This window comes from Aspergillus steynii, assembly GCF_002849105.1.
Source record: "Aspergillus steynii IBT 23096 chromosome Unknown P170scaffold_2, whole genome shotgun sequence".
Lineage (NCBI taxonomy): Eukaryota > Fungi > Ascomycota > Eurotiomycetes > Eurotiales > Aspergillaceae > Aspergillus > Aspergillus steynii.
Window position 1 is genome coordinate 4,150,793 of NW_020194399.1, and position 13,117 is coordinate 4,163,909.

The 13,117-nt window shown below is 56.6% G+C and overlaps 7 protein-coding genes across 7 annotated transcripts; 6 read left to right on the top strand and 1 right to left on the bottom strand.

Annotated features, from left to right (window-relative positions):
* Window positions 1-654: 654 nt before the first annotated feature.
* P170DRAFT_507581 (fructose-bisphosphate aldolase FBA1) lies at window positions 655-2,572 on the top strand. The gene is made up of 5 exons (XM_024854498.1): window positions 655-748; window positions 982-1,110; window positions 1,177-1,287; window positions 1,360-1,662; window positions 1,721-2,572. The coding sequence occupies exons 2-5, from the start codon at window positions 1,003-1,005 to the stop codon at window positions 2,279-2,281; spliced, it is 1,083 nt and encodes a 360-aa protein (XP_024708140.1). The 5' UTR covers window positions 655-748; window positions 982-1,002; the 3' UTR covers window positions 2,282-2,572.
* A 59-nt stretch (window positions 2,573-2,631) lies between these two features.
* P170DRAFT_434565 (uncharacterized protein) lies at window positions 2,632-3,401 on the top strand. The gene has a single exon (XM_024848741.1). It carries the CDS (start codon window positions 2,712-2,714, stop codon window positions 2,976-2,978), a length of 267 nt encoding a protein of 88 aa, XP_024708141.1. The 5' UTR covers window positions 2,632-2,711; the 3' UTR covers window positions 2,979-3,401.
* Window positions 3,402-4,343: 942 nt separating this feature from the next.
* Window positions 4,344-7,367, top strand: P170DRAFT_351838 (putative DUF221 domain protein; the record flags this gene model as incomplete). The annotated part of the gene is made up of 3 exons (XM_024843894.1): window positions 4,344-4,424; window positions 4,525-5,073; window positions 5,136-7,367. The coding sequence occupies 3 exons, from the start codon at window positions 4,344-4,346 to the stop codon at window positions 7,365-7,367; spliced, it is 2,862 nt and encodes a 953-aa protein (XP_024708142.1).
* A 741-nt stretch (window positions 7,368-8,108) lies between these two features.
* P170DRAFT_472734 (uncharacterized protein) lies at window positions 8,109-8,556 on the top strand (the record flags this gene model as incomplete). The annotated part of the gene is made up of 2 exons (XM_024852976.1): window positions 8,109-8,174; window positions 8,278-8,556. The coding sequence occupies 2 exons, from the start codon at window positions 8,109-8,111 to the stop codon at window positions 8,554-8,556; spliced, it is 345 nt and encodes a 114-aa protein (XP_024708143.1).
* Window positions 8,557-8,848: 292 nt separating this feature from the next.
* P170DRAFT_444739 (heme-dependent oxidative N-demethylase family protein) lies at window positions 8,849-10,227 on the top strand (the record flags this gene model as incomplete). The annotated part of the gene is made up of 4 exons (XM_024850653.1): window positions 8,849-8,953; window positions 9,047-9,149; window positions 9,210-9,925; window positions 9,997-10,227. The coding sequence occupies 4 exons, from the start codon at window positions 8,849-8,851 to the stop codon at window positions 10,225-10,227; spliced, it is 1,155 nt and encodes a 384-aa protein (XP_024708144.1).
* Window positions 10,228-10,366: 139 nt separating this feature from the next.
* P170DRAFT_472736 (homoserine dehydrogenase) lies at window positions 10,367-11,627 on the bottom strand (the record flags this gene model as incomplete). Its single annotated transcript, XM_024852977.1, has 2 exons — window positions 10,367-11,451; window positions 11,597-11,627. 2 exons carry the CDS (start codon window positions 11,625-11,627, stop codon window positions 10,367-10,369), a joined length of 1,116 nt encoding a protein of 371 aa, XP_024708145.1.
* Window positions 11,628-11,843: 216 nt separating this feature from the next.
* P170DRAFT_434569 (CCDC174 family protein) lies at window positions 11,844-13,072 on the top strand. Its single transcript, XM_024848742.1, has one exon. The coding sequence runs from the start codon at window positions 11,884-11,886 to the stop codon at window positions 13,000-13,002; it is 1,119 nt and encodes a 372-aa protein (XP_024708146.1). The 5' UTR covers window positions 11,844-11,883; the 3' UTR covers window positions 13,003-13,072.
* Window positions 13,073-13,117: the final 45 nt, after the last annotated feature.

The window sequence follows — 13,117 nt, forward strand, 5'->3', positions numbered from 1 at the left end:
GCTCGAAAACCCCACAGATGGACCCCTCTTTGTACAGCCATTAGATAAGAAGAACCCGATGGACGTCTCATGGCATAAGGCTAATTCTAAATCTATTTAGTTACTTTTTTTTAGGTGCTCCCAAGACCAGCTGGGCTTCAAAAGGAGCATCTAGACCGTGGGAAAGAAGGGGACGGAAGTGCGTAGAAGTAGCCAGCACAAAGCCACGGCTACGGAGATAGATTCCCCGCCAATTTCCCCGAAGTTGGAATGAAGCACGAAAGAAACACGGAGCAAACTGGGTCAATGTTTTCGCAGCGAGAATAGGCGACAATTTCTGAGCCGGGACCCTGCCCGGGCTGTGCCAGGATCGAGGCAATCTTGGTGGGATAGCACAGGCAGGGACGAGGCCATTGAGCAGAGGGAACCATGATGTTATATTGAGATCGGTCAACCAGACAACCGCCAGCTGGAGCATCCGGATTTCCCTCGTTGTCGGGCCCATGGAAGCCGGCGGCGATGATGTCATGTGATGGGCCGCGGGGATTCCCGGGACCGGAAGCGAGCCTGAGGCCTCGTCATGGATGAAGCTCAACAGCTCTTCCCTCGGCCATGCCGGGCTTGATTCCTATTAATTCGGCTCTCTGCCCCTCCTGTCTTTTTTCGCTTGTCTTCTTTCCCTCTCTCTCCTTCTTCTGCCTGTCGTGTTCCCACACTTCGTCATCGTCATCACTGAAATCATACTGATCGCATCCGTCCCCACTACCCGGTGAGTTCTTTCGACTGCTGCTGCCCCTCCATTAGCGGCTCGTTGCCCCTCCTCTGCTGCCCTTCTAAATATCTGGCTCCGTATTCGTCGTCCGGTAAACCAGTTAGTTGAACTCTGCTGCAGAATTTATTAACTGCCCTTCTCCCGCTTCTGCTTCCTCTTTCTTCTTACTATCTCTTACTTCTCTCCATCCTCACAAAAGCTAATTCCGCTTCCTCAATCCCCCCCTTTAGACTTCTACTTCTATCATCACAATGGGTGTCCTCGAGCAGCTCTCCCGCAAGGCCGGTGTCATCGTCGGTGACGACGTTCTCCGTCTCTTCGAATATGCCCAGCAGAACAAGTTCGCCATCCCCGCCATCGTAAGTCAATCTCTCCCCTACCATCGGTGGGATCCGAAAAAAGGTCTGGACTCACTCATCGAATAGAACGTGACCTCCTCTTCCACCGTCATCTCTTCTCTCGAGGCTGCTCGTGACAAGAACTGCCCCATCGTCCTGCAGGTCTCTCAGGGTGGTGCCGCTTTCTTCGCCGGAAAGGTATGTTCCTGAACATCTTATGGAAGTGACCATTGTACTTGGGACAGGTCATTAACCGCTATGCTCTTGCAGGGTGTCAGCAACGACGGCCAGGCCGCTTCCATTGCCGGTGGTATCGCCGCTGCCCACTTCATCCGCAGCGTTGCCCCCATCTACGGCATCCCCGTTGTCCTTCACACCGACCACTGCGCCAAGAAGCTCCTCCCCTGGTTGGACGGTCTCCTTGACGAGGATGAGCGCTACTTCAAGCTCCACGGCGAGCCCCTCTACTCCAGCCACATGATCGATCTGTCTGAGGAGCCCGTCGACTACAACATCAACACTACCGCCGCCTACCTCAAGCGTGCCGCCCCCATGAAGCAGTGGCTCGAGATGGTAAGCTTGATTCTTCTCCATCTTGACGGTCCTGGAATGTAGCTAACACTGGCGCCAGGAAATCGGTATCACCGGTGGTGAGGAGGATGGTGTCAACAACGAGGACGTTGACAACAACTCGCTGTACACCCAGCCCGAGGACATCCTCGCCATCCACAACGCTCTCTCCGCCGTCAGCCCCTACTTCTCCATTGCCGCTGGTTTCGGTAATGTGCACGGTGTCTACAAGCCCGGCAACGTCCGCCTGCACCCCGAGCTCCTCTCCAAGCACCAGGCCTACGTCCAGGAGAAGACCGGCTCCAAGAAGGACAAGCCCGTCTTCTTCGTCTTCCACGGTGGCTCCGGCTCCTCCAAGGCCGAGTACAAGGAGGCCATCGGCTACGGTGTCGTCAAGGTCAACCTTGACACCGACATGCAGTACGCCTACCTGACCGGTGTCCGTGACTACGTCCTCGGCAAGAAGGACTACCTCATGAGCACCGTCGGTAACCCCGACGGCGAGGACAAGCCCAACAAGAAGTTCTTCGACCCCCGCGTGTGGGTTCGCGAGGGTGAGAAGACCATGAGCAAGCGTGTCCAGGTTGCTCTGGAGGACTTCAACACTGCTGGCCAGCTGTAAATGTCTTTCTAAAATCTTTTTCTTTTCTTTTCTGTTCGATTTGATGTCTGCCGATATGACGAATTCAGATACCAGTACATAAATTGATAAAATTCGAAGGACACCAACAACCAAAATGATGTGGTCATTGTAAAGCCCGGGTCGATCTGTGTGATTTGGATACTGCATGGATATGACAGGGTCGGAGTTGGCGTGGCTGGCGTGGCTGTTGACTGATAATGACGATGTATGTAGTATGGAGATGAAAATACACTAATGGGGCCTTGTCCAAACAACCACCAGCACACCAACAGTTTCATGTTCTTCACCGTAAGTTGGCATTGTCCGAGTAACCGTCGAGGGAAGGAGGGGCTGCCCCTCCGGAACCCACTCCTTGATGCCTCAGGCAACCACACCGTGGCAACGCGACGCCACACCCGGGCAGATCGCCATGGCTGTGTGGCTGTGCGGATGTGTGGCTTGCCTATCGAGGCAGTGCAGCGCAACTTTGTCTGCGGGAAAGCGCATCACGTCCGTTCGGATGCTTGCAGTTGCTACAGGACTAGGTAGGTGCTCCGTCGAGTATATTTCTCGTTCTGGTGGGATCAGACGGTGGACAGTGCCGATTTCCGATTCAGATTGGACTCGCGCCCACCTCGACAAGAACAGGTGGTCATGTTCCGTGCTAGTAGTAGGTCGACTCCAAATTCGACTATAATAGGTAGTACTCTACTCGGAGTATATAGCACACGGAGGAATACTCTTTCGTCGAGAGAGCAACGCTACATAGACGTTGATGCTCCACTTCTCTATACATCATCGGCAGAGCCCGTCACAGTTTATGACCTAAGAAGTAAATACCCCGTACTTTGCGCTTAATCCAAGACAGTTTGATCCATTTTCCATCGGCTATTCCATGGTTATGATGTATTCAGGGTCCCAAGGTACAGAATTTTCTTTCCGGGCACGGCGGACATATAGCTTGGGTGAGCTATTTTAAGATTGTTGCGGTTAGCGCTGGAGACTATTCGATGCCCATCGCGGCACTAACGGGTTGGTTTTGCTGGGGATGTCTGACTATTGGTAATAATGGGGGATCTAGTGGTGGATGGCGGCGTCTCATGATACGGACGGGTTGGGAAGGGGAAAGCGAAGGCGAGCCAACGCGGGCAGTTGGGGCGCGACCTCTTGGGTTGGATTTCTTTCAAGGCTCGTATAGTAAAGGCGTCAACCTACGCAGTAGGGGCTAGGGACCTGAGTTTACGACCGAAGAAGAATAGAGCCGACTGTCAGATTCTTATCTCGTGGTGGGCAACAAACACCTGCCTGAGAACGCCCGTCGACACCTGACGCGATCCGCCCAATCAGACGCGGGCTCCACCCCGAAATGTCTCAGGATGTTCCAGACTCGCCGCCTGCGCAAGCTGTGATTGGCCTGCCAAAATAGTAGTCGGAGCCCGCCCTTGCCGGCCACCAATCAGGGCGCCCGGGCAGTTTTGCAGTTGTTCCTGTTGCTCTCCAGTTGACATCCCGAAAGTCTTGCCTCGTCGCAGCCAGAAGGGGCTGACTCTCGTCCACAGGGCTGTCACATCGTGCGGTGGCTTTTTTTTCCCCTTCGACAGACATGCTATGAGAGATCTCATCTACACTTTGATGGAGAGAAAAAAAAATAAAGACTCCACTGACCACGAATCTCCCCAACTCCCACGTCTTGCGATTGCGAATCCGCCCAAACCCTGAAGTTGGAATGTGGTAGATATAATGTTCCAGACCCGCCTCCACCGGTCTCCACCCGCGCTAACCAACTGCCTTTCTTTCTCGCTCGCTTTCTTTTTGTCCTCCGCCTGTCTTTTCTCCAGTCCCGCATCGTCATTCCGGATTTCGATCCGTTGTCTTGCTTTTCTCCGTGGTCTGTTGTGCTTTTTTTTTTCCGTTTCTTTTCTTCTCTCGTTTTTCCCATTCTTATTTCTGTGTATTCTTAAACCCTGGTCCGCGTGGGAAACCCTCTTGATCTGATCATACTTCCACCTTCAATCCGCCCCCTAAAGGGTTCCATCCATGTCGCCGCGACTCTCCGGACACTATGGATCCTAATCCTCTTTGGCGCCGTGATGACGGCGCAGACCAATTTCTCGACCTCATCCAGGACCCGTTCAAATCCGCCGTATGTTTTTCTCTTCCGTTGACTGTTGACGGTTTACTGTTTTGGTTGAGGCAATGACAATGCCCAATCGCTTCCGACGTCAGCTAACCCACGGTCCCAGTTCCAAGTGAAAGCTGTCTGGGCCTCTTTGGCTACCTCCGCTGGTCTCGCCATCATCCTCGCCTTGCTCTTCTCCCTGTTCCGTCCTCGACACTCGGTGGTCTATGCCCCCAAAGTCAAGCATGCCGACCGCAAACACACTCCGCCTCCCGTGGGGAAGGGTCTATTTGCCTGGGTCAAACCGGTCTTGAGCACCAGAGAGCAGCAGCTGATCGACTGCGTTGGCCTCGATGCCGCCATTTTCCTGCGTTTTACCAAGATGTGCCGCAACATCTTCATTTTGCTCAGCATCATCGGCTGCGGGGTCATGATTCCCGTCAATATCACGCAGAGCGACAGCTCCTCAAAAGGCGACCTCTCGGTCTTTTCCACCATGACTCCGTTGAATGTCACCGCGAACGCGATTTGGAGTCAGGTCATTTGCGCCTGGGTGTTCGACATTATTATCGCGTACTTTCTCTGGAGGAACTACAAAGCCGTGAAAGCACTCCGCCGAGCCTACTTTGAAAGCTCGGAATACCAGCGTAGTCTGCACGCCCGAACCCTGATGGTATGTCACGCTTCCCACCCGCTCCCCGCGGTTCCCCAGAGTCTCACCAATTGACCTTGTAGATTACCGATATTCCCTCCGCGGCCCGATCTGACGAGGGTGTGATGCGCCTGGTCGATGAAGTCAACCCTACCGCCGCCGTACCTCGATCCTCCGTTGGCCGCAATGTCAAAGGTCTTCCTGGGCTGATCAAGGAGCACGAGGAAGCGGTGCGTGAGCTCGAGTCGGTGCTGGCCAAGTACCTCAAAAACCCGGATAAATTGCCCATCAACCGGCCGACCATGCGTCCACCGCGGAAACAAAGAGGCGACGGGGTCAAGGGCAAGGTCGATGCCATTGATTTCTTGGCCGACCAAATCCAGAGGCTGGAGGAAGAGATTCGGCATGTGCGCGGGTCGATTGACAAGCGGAATGCCCTCCCGTACGGTTTCGTCAGCTGGGAAATGATCGAGCACGCCCATGCGGTGGCCTTCACTGCGCGCAACAAGCACCCTCAAGGGACGACGATCCGTCTGGCTCCCCGGCCCAGTGACATTATCTGGGAAAACCTGCCGTTGTCGAAATCCGCCCGCAAATGGAAGCAGTTCATGAACTTCATCTATTCAGCGGTCTTGACGGTGATTTGGATCGCTCCCAACGCCCTCATCGCAGTCTTCTTGTCTAACCTGAATAACTTGGGTCTCGTCTGGCCGGCTTTCCAGACCTCGCTGAACGCCCATTCCGAGGTCTGGGCCGCCGTGCAGGGTATTTTGTCGCCTGCGATTACGTCTCTCGTTTATGTGCTCCTGCCTATCATCTTCCGTCGGATGGCTATTCGAGCCGGTGACGTGACGAAAACTTCGAGAGAGCGACACGTGCTGCACAATCTGTACGCCTTTTTTGTCTTCAACAACCTGATTGTCTTCTCCCTCTTTTCCGCCGCATGGACCTTCGTCGCGGCGGTCGTCGATGCGAAGGATGGCGAGGATGCCTGGAACGCCATCAAGGACGGAGCGCTCTACGCTAAGGTGATGGGCGCTCTCTGTCAAGTCTCGCCGTTTTGGGTCACCTATCTTCTGCAGAGAAACCTGGGAGCGGCCATTGACCTGATCCAGCTGGTGAACGTGTTCTGGGTCTGGTTCTCCAAGACCTTCCTGGCTCCCACCCCCCGGCAAGCCATTGAGTGGACGGCGCCACCGCAGTTCCAATTCGCCAGTTACTACAACTACTTCTTGTTCTACGCGACGGTCGCTCTCTGCTTCGCCACGTTGCAGCCGGTCGTTCTACCGGTCACCGCGCTGTACTTTGGGATGGATGCGATGATGAAGAAATACATGCTGCTCTACGTGTTCGTGACGAAGAACGAGTCTGGCGGACGCTTCTGGCGGGTGGTGTTCAACCGGCTGGTGTTTGCGACGATCCTCGCCAACGTGGTGATCGCCTTGGTGGCTAAGGTGCGAGGCACCTGGACGATGGTCTTCTGCGTGATCCCGCTTCCCTTCTTGATGCTGGGCTTCAAGTGGTATTGCATGAAGGCGTTCGACGGCGACATCAAGTATTACAACCGGGCCAACCTCAGCGACGCCGAAGCCCTCGCCGTGGGCAAATCCAGCAAGAAGGCCGCGGACCGACTCAACTCCCGGTTCGGTCATCCGGCGCTCTACAAGCCTCTGATCACTCCCATGGTCCACGCGAAGGCGGCCGAAGCGCTGGGCCGCATCTACCGGGGCCGCCTGGGCTCGGTGGATGCGGAGGGCGAGTACTCGGACATCGCCATGAATCCCATGTCGACTTCGCATCCGGGCAAGAAGATGGACGCCCCGGCGGCCGCCCCCTTCGAGGTCGTTCCCGAAAACCACCTCGACTTCTCGTACTACAAGGACCGACCCGATTTCCGCGACGAGTTTGGCGGTGGCATCTACGGTCGTCCCGACGACCTCATGACCGAGCGCTCGCAGACCCCGCGCAGCCATCTGGGTGGCGAGTGGTCGCCCACTTCGTCGCGCGCGTCGTCTCCGACGCCATCGCTCCCGTCCATCCGACCGTACGAGCGCTACGACCTGAATGCCGGCGAGCAGATCCATCCGGCGTTCCGCACCCCCTTGTCGCGCATGGATAGCGGTCCGGTGGGACAGGGACTCTACCAGCATGACGACGAGAGTCATGCCGGGCTCCTCAGCCAGGCACAAGGGCCGGCGATCAACGAGACCGCGTCGGCGACGCCGTTGGATCGATGGCGAACCGGAGGGTATGGGCCGGTGGACCAGGACGAGCCCAATCCCACCTCATACGAGCATTATCGTGTGTCACGATAGATTCTGAGTGATGACCTTCTCTTTGTTTACTGTTCTGAATATTTTGCCCCATTTCATCTTTTGTTTATTGATTGTATAGAGAGCGCGGATTATGACGGTTGTATTTGGGACTACCTCGGAGTCAAAAGGGCAGGCATATCTGGACATCTGCTGTACTGTATTGGGCGGGAATTGGATTGATTGTATATAGTAAATGAAATAGAATCCTCTCCATTGACCAACCTGGTGGCCGTTGATCGCCAACCGGTGGATTAGTTAACGTCCAGTTCGGCTCCGTCGGTCCCGTCGGTGTTTCCCCCTTTCATCATTTCCAGGGGTTGGCTCCTCTCGATCAACACCCCTTTCCAATCTCCCTTTGCCCCTCAGGTCCCAATTGTGGTCTTAGGAGGACACTCCTTTTTATCACTTAAACCTCATCCTTCGCGTCCCTCGGTTTGTTTCTCCCAGGAACGCCGTGCCCGTCTCCGCCCGCCGCAATTCCGAGGTCAACCCTCAACCCTCAACCGATCAATAAACAACACATCAGGAATTCTCCGAGCGAAGGAAACCAAGCCAGCCCCTTCTGGTCACACGTATGCGGTCTGCCGAACACGAGGAACCGTGGACCAGTGCCCAGCCTGCTGCCTAGCGAGCCCTTGCACCGTTGTGCTGGCCGAATGTCCATTGCGCCCTGGGAACCGAGTCCCTCAGAACAACGATCTACCACAATACCACAAGAGTACACTCTGACTACACGAGAAAATGGCCTGGTACTCTATCCTTCCGCCGGAATTGATCTACGTCGAGAGCTGGGCTGCGCGCTTCTTTGTAAGTCCGGCTGTTTGTGTGTTTGCTCGACCCCTCTCCTTACGTCTCGAGCAAACCGGAGATTAGATGGGCTTCTCGCTGACCTACCATTCTCCGCAAACAGGTCATTCTCGGGATAATCACCATCTTTCCCTGGGCGGTTCTTCTCCTCTTCGACGTGAGTCTGTATTTGTGGCGGACAGTGGGATATGAATTCCCCGTGGTGGGAGGTCGCGCGCGAGGGATGCAACGACCTCGCGCACCCAGCTTGAACGAGAGGCCCGACGGCCAACGACGAGCCTTCGGTCTGGCAGGATATGAAGACATCAGCACGGCGACGAAACTAGATGCTGCGGAGAGGCCGGTGAAGCGGAGGACTCCGACCGATAGAACGGAGGGTTAATCGGCTCTGCCATCTCCTTTTCTCTCCCCAGCTGCTGGATTCGGTTTAGTGGCTGCGCCGCGGGGAGCGGCGGTCTTCCAGCCAGAATCCTTTATCCTGTCCCTTATCTCACCTTGCTTGCCGATCTCGAGGGCCAGGTCAACTCGGTGCTTGGAGCAATCGGCGGTGGGCGGCATTTCCGACAAATCATACCAGACGATGCCGACATTTAAAGATCCATGGCTCGTCCCAAAGTCTGCATTGGCTTTCTTCCATCAACACACCGTCCGAACAACGTTCAGGCACAGTCACCATGCAGCTGATCTGTCTGGATGACTGGGTTCTCTACATAGAGAGGAATCCTTTGGTGATCCTCTTCGTCGTCCTGGCAATCTGGCTATTCAGCCTATGGAATCGAGTACGAGTCACCTCAATGCCGGATAGTCCAGCTTCAGACTAACCCTCAGCACAGAGGCAGCTGGAGTCTCCCAGTCATGGATCTTCACCAGAGTCAACGGGTTATCCGCCCATTGAACCGCTGCCAGATTTCAACTGGGAAACCGCCGAACCGTTATGCTTTCGACCCTTCAAGCCAAAATACCATCTAACCATGGGCAAGTGGACCGTTGCTAGTTCACCAAATACTTTACATTTCTAACACCATGACGACACAGCCCTTTCCTCCCTCGATCCATCCGCCCTAATCCCGATGGATAAAACGTATAAGGACCGACTAGCTCTTCGCGCCAATCTACTACGTCAATACCCCGACGTCGTCATCGCCATCAACGACCCTAAAGACCCTTGTGTTCTTGCCGCTATCAACGAACTCTACACTTTCGTCGTGGGCTCTTATCTCCCCACACGGTACCCTCGCATGTTTCGATTGATCCAAATCTCGGAAAAGCGCACCGTACTGGAAAGCCTGGTCACCGGCCAGCAGGCCCCGTTGGACTGGACCGACAACGCCCCCAACGGACGCAAACAGCTCGAGATTCTCGGCTCCCTCGTGGATGAAGATTTCCTCATTCTCTTGCCGGAGTCATCCGCCTCGACCCCCAAACAGGATGAACACGCCGACCAAGGCCCCGACGAGCAAGAACCAAAGTACGTCCTGCGCGCATACACCGCCTGTTTCCCGTCGGGATTCAACCCGGCCGAGAAGATCGGGCTGAGGCTGGCGTCCATCCACGATCCGGTCCCCGGATACAAAGAGAAGCTCGAACGGAGCATGGACCGGTTCTTTGCCCGCGTCGAGGTCGGCAAGTTCGTGCAGCGAGTGAACTGGAGCGTCACGACCCGGACAGACTTGTTTGCTGCGTTCGGTGGCGTGCACGGTGCCGAGGGTGAGAACGGGGTCATCAGCGAAGGTGAGCTTGATGTTGACTCGGTGAGTTTTCTTCTCCTTGCCCGCATTTTGTTTTCACTTGACCTGAAACTAAACGAACGTGGTGACATTAGACAGTTCTACGCTGTGAACGCCAAACGCTCCATCGACTCCCGCACACCAAAGCCTTGGTGTTTGCGTTCCATACCTATACGTACCCGATTCAATCCGTCAAGGACGAAGGACTCGGTGAGGACCTGGCGACGGCAATTGATGGTCTCAAAGAGGGCAACGTCCCCGGGATCCATTGGTACAAACGAGCGCCGGTCTGGGGCGATGCAGTGAAGAGATTCCTGCGGTCTTAATGCAGTGAGCGAGAGAGCAATATATCAATCAATCTACGAAGCTATGTCTTCTTTTTGGTCATGGTCCAAATGGAACTATATTCCATCGTCTATACTAATTTTGAGAAAATTCGTAGCTACAGACAGGCCCGCGGGCCATCTAACGCAACCGCTCGATCACCTTGATCAGATCGGCAGTGACACCCATGGCGGTGACGTCGCCACCGGCGCCGGCGCCCTGCACGATCAACGGGTTACCGCCGTACCGCTTGGTGTAGAAGTTGATGATATTGTCGCTGCCCTTGAGGCCGGCAATGGCGCTGTCGCGATCGAACTGCTGCAGGCCCACGCGCACCTCCTTCTTGGCGACGTCGATGCTGCCGACATATCGCACCACCTTGCCCTGCTTCTCGGCGCCCTCCTTGACGGCGGACATCTGGCCGTCGAACTCGGGCAGGCGGGTCATGAATTGCGTGATGCCGTCGGCGGTGGAGGGCAGCGAGGCCAGCTCAGCGGGGATCAGCGACTCGATGGGGAACGAGTCGGGGGCCTGGACGTCTAGGCCGGCGATGCGGGCCAGGATGGTCAGCTTGCGCGCCACGTCCATGCCGTTCAGGTCGTCGCGGGGGTCGGGCTCGGTGTAGCCCAGCTCCTTGGCCTGGGCGACGACCTCGCTCCATTTGGCGGACGCGCCGCCGGCGGCCAGGGGCGCGAAGGTGTTGAACAGGAAGGAGAGCGTGCCGGAGAAGACACCCTCGATGCGAGTCACCTCGTCACCGGTGGCGACCAGGTCGCGCAGGGTCGAGATGACGGGGAGGCCGGCGCCGACGGTGCTCTCGTGGTAGACGAGGGCCTGGCCCTGGGCGGCGGCGGAGAAGATGTCCTTCCACAGGGTGAGGTCGGACGAGAAGCCCTTCTTGTTGGGGGTGACGACGGAGATGCCCTTGCGCAGGAAGACGGGGTAGGAGCCGGCGAGGGCGGGGTCGCTGGTGTTGTCGACGAGGATGGAGCGGCCGGGGGCGGCGGAGAGGTAGGCGGCGATCTCGTCGGCGGAGAGAGGGCCGGACTTGGTGAGCGAGGGCGTCTCGACGGCGGTCTTCCAGTCGGACGTGGCGGGGATGGAGGGCGAGTAGGCCGGTGTCGGCGAGAGGAGGGTCTGCGTGGAGCGGGCGAGGAGGACGAGCTGGGGAGCGTTGGGGAGACGGGCGAGTTGGTTCAGGAAAGCAGTTCCGACGCCGCCGACGCCTAGTAGAGAAGACGAGAGTCAGTGTTGTGTGTATATGTATGTCAATCGATCAGAATTGAGAGAGTGAAAGGGTATTTGGGTAGAGAGATCTGTAGAGTCATAGCATCGTTGCTATCCTCCACCGAAGACATAGGAAAGACATACCAATGACACCGAGGTAGATAGGGCTAGCCATGATGATGAATGAGAAGAGATGATTCAAAACCCGAACTGAGCAGAGTCAATGTTGCAGAACACCAGGAATAGAAGCAATTCTTCGAGAGAGAAGAGGAAGAAGACGAACGCAGCAACGGAGGGGTTCCTGCGGGGCCTGAACAATCCCGCTGAGTCATCCGACATCACCGCCTCCGATTTGCGCCTTTCCTTTCTCCGGCTTCATCCTCAGTCTCCGTCTCTCTTCTCCAACACCTAAATCATCCACGCGGACCATCATGTCGGACTCCCTATACGGGGCCCCGCGCCCCAAATCAACCTCCAAGTCAGACGCCCCGTCCGCATCCAACCTCGCATTCACGACCACTCTCTCCTCGCTCATCTCCCAGGACACGAAGGGATCGTCGCGCGGCGGCCGTCCCCGGCCCGCCAGAACGGGCAAATCAGACATATTCGCACAGCACAATAAGGGAGCGCAGAAGCGCGCGGCGGCCGACCTCCGCGACGACGAGCACGGCGTGTTCCAGCAGCACCAGCGCACCGCAGACATCGGCGGCGTGGATGCCGCGGCGCTGCACCGCTCGAAGAGGCGCATGCAGGAGAAGGCGCGCGTGTACGAGGAGCTGAAGAGCGGGGCATATTTGGCGGCGGATAGTGATGATGACGATGATGTCTACAAGGGAGGAGGGGAGGCGGGCGGTGCGGATGCGTATCTGGCGCGGTTGCGTCGGAAGGAGCGCGAGGGGCTGGTGGATTTCGATCGCAAATGGGCGGATGCGGAGCGCGCGAAGGGGTCCGGGTCAGATGAGGAAGAGGACGGAGACGAGGAGGATGATGAGAATGCGTCTGTCGTGTCCTACGAGGATGAGCTGGGCCGGACGCGCCGGGGGACCAGGGCCGAAGCGGCGCGGGCGGCGCGAGTGAAGGCGGAGGAGTCGGGAGAGCGGTCGAATATGCAGGAGCGCTGGCGGCCGTCGCGCCCGGAGAACTTGATCTACGGGGAGACGGTGCAGGCGGAGGCGTTCAATCCGTCGGCTGCCGCGGCGTCGCAGATGTCATATCTGGCCACGCGTCGGGATCGATCGGCCACGCCGCCGGGAGAATCACATTACGACGCCGATGCCGAGGTTCGCAACCGAGGAACCGGGTTCTATGCGTTCTCTAAAGATGAGAATGTGCGACGACAGCAGATGGAGGAGCTGGTGAGCGCGCGAGATGAAACCCAGCGCGAACGGGAGGCTCGACAGAAGAGAAGAGCCGAGAGGGAGCAGATCAAGGACGAACGGAGAAAGAAAATCGGCGAATTGCGATCCAAGAGGCGCGCGGAGATGTTCCTGGCTGGTCTGGGCAACGTTGGGGATTGGAGTGGATCCACCCCGGTTGAAGCCGATGCCTGATCATCTGTATACTGCTACCTTTTACTTTATGATACCCCCTAGATTAATGAAGTGATACTTGTTTTTTGAGCTGTGTAAGAATGGACATATCGTTTGACATGTCAGAGATAAGAGA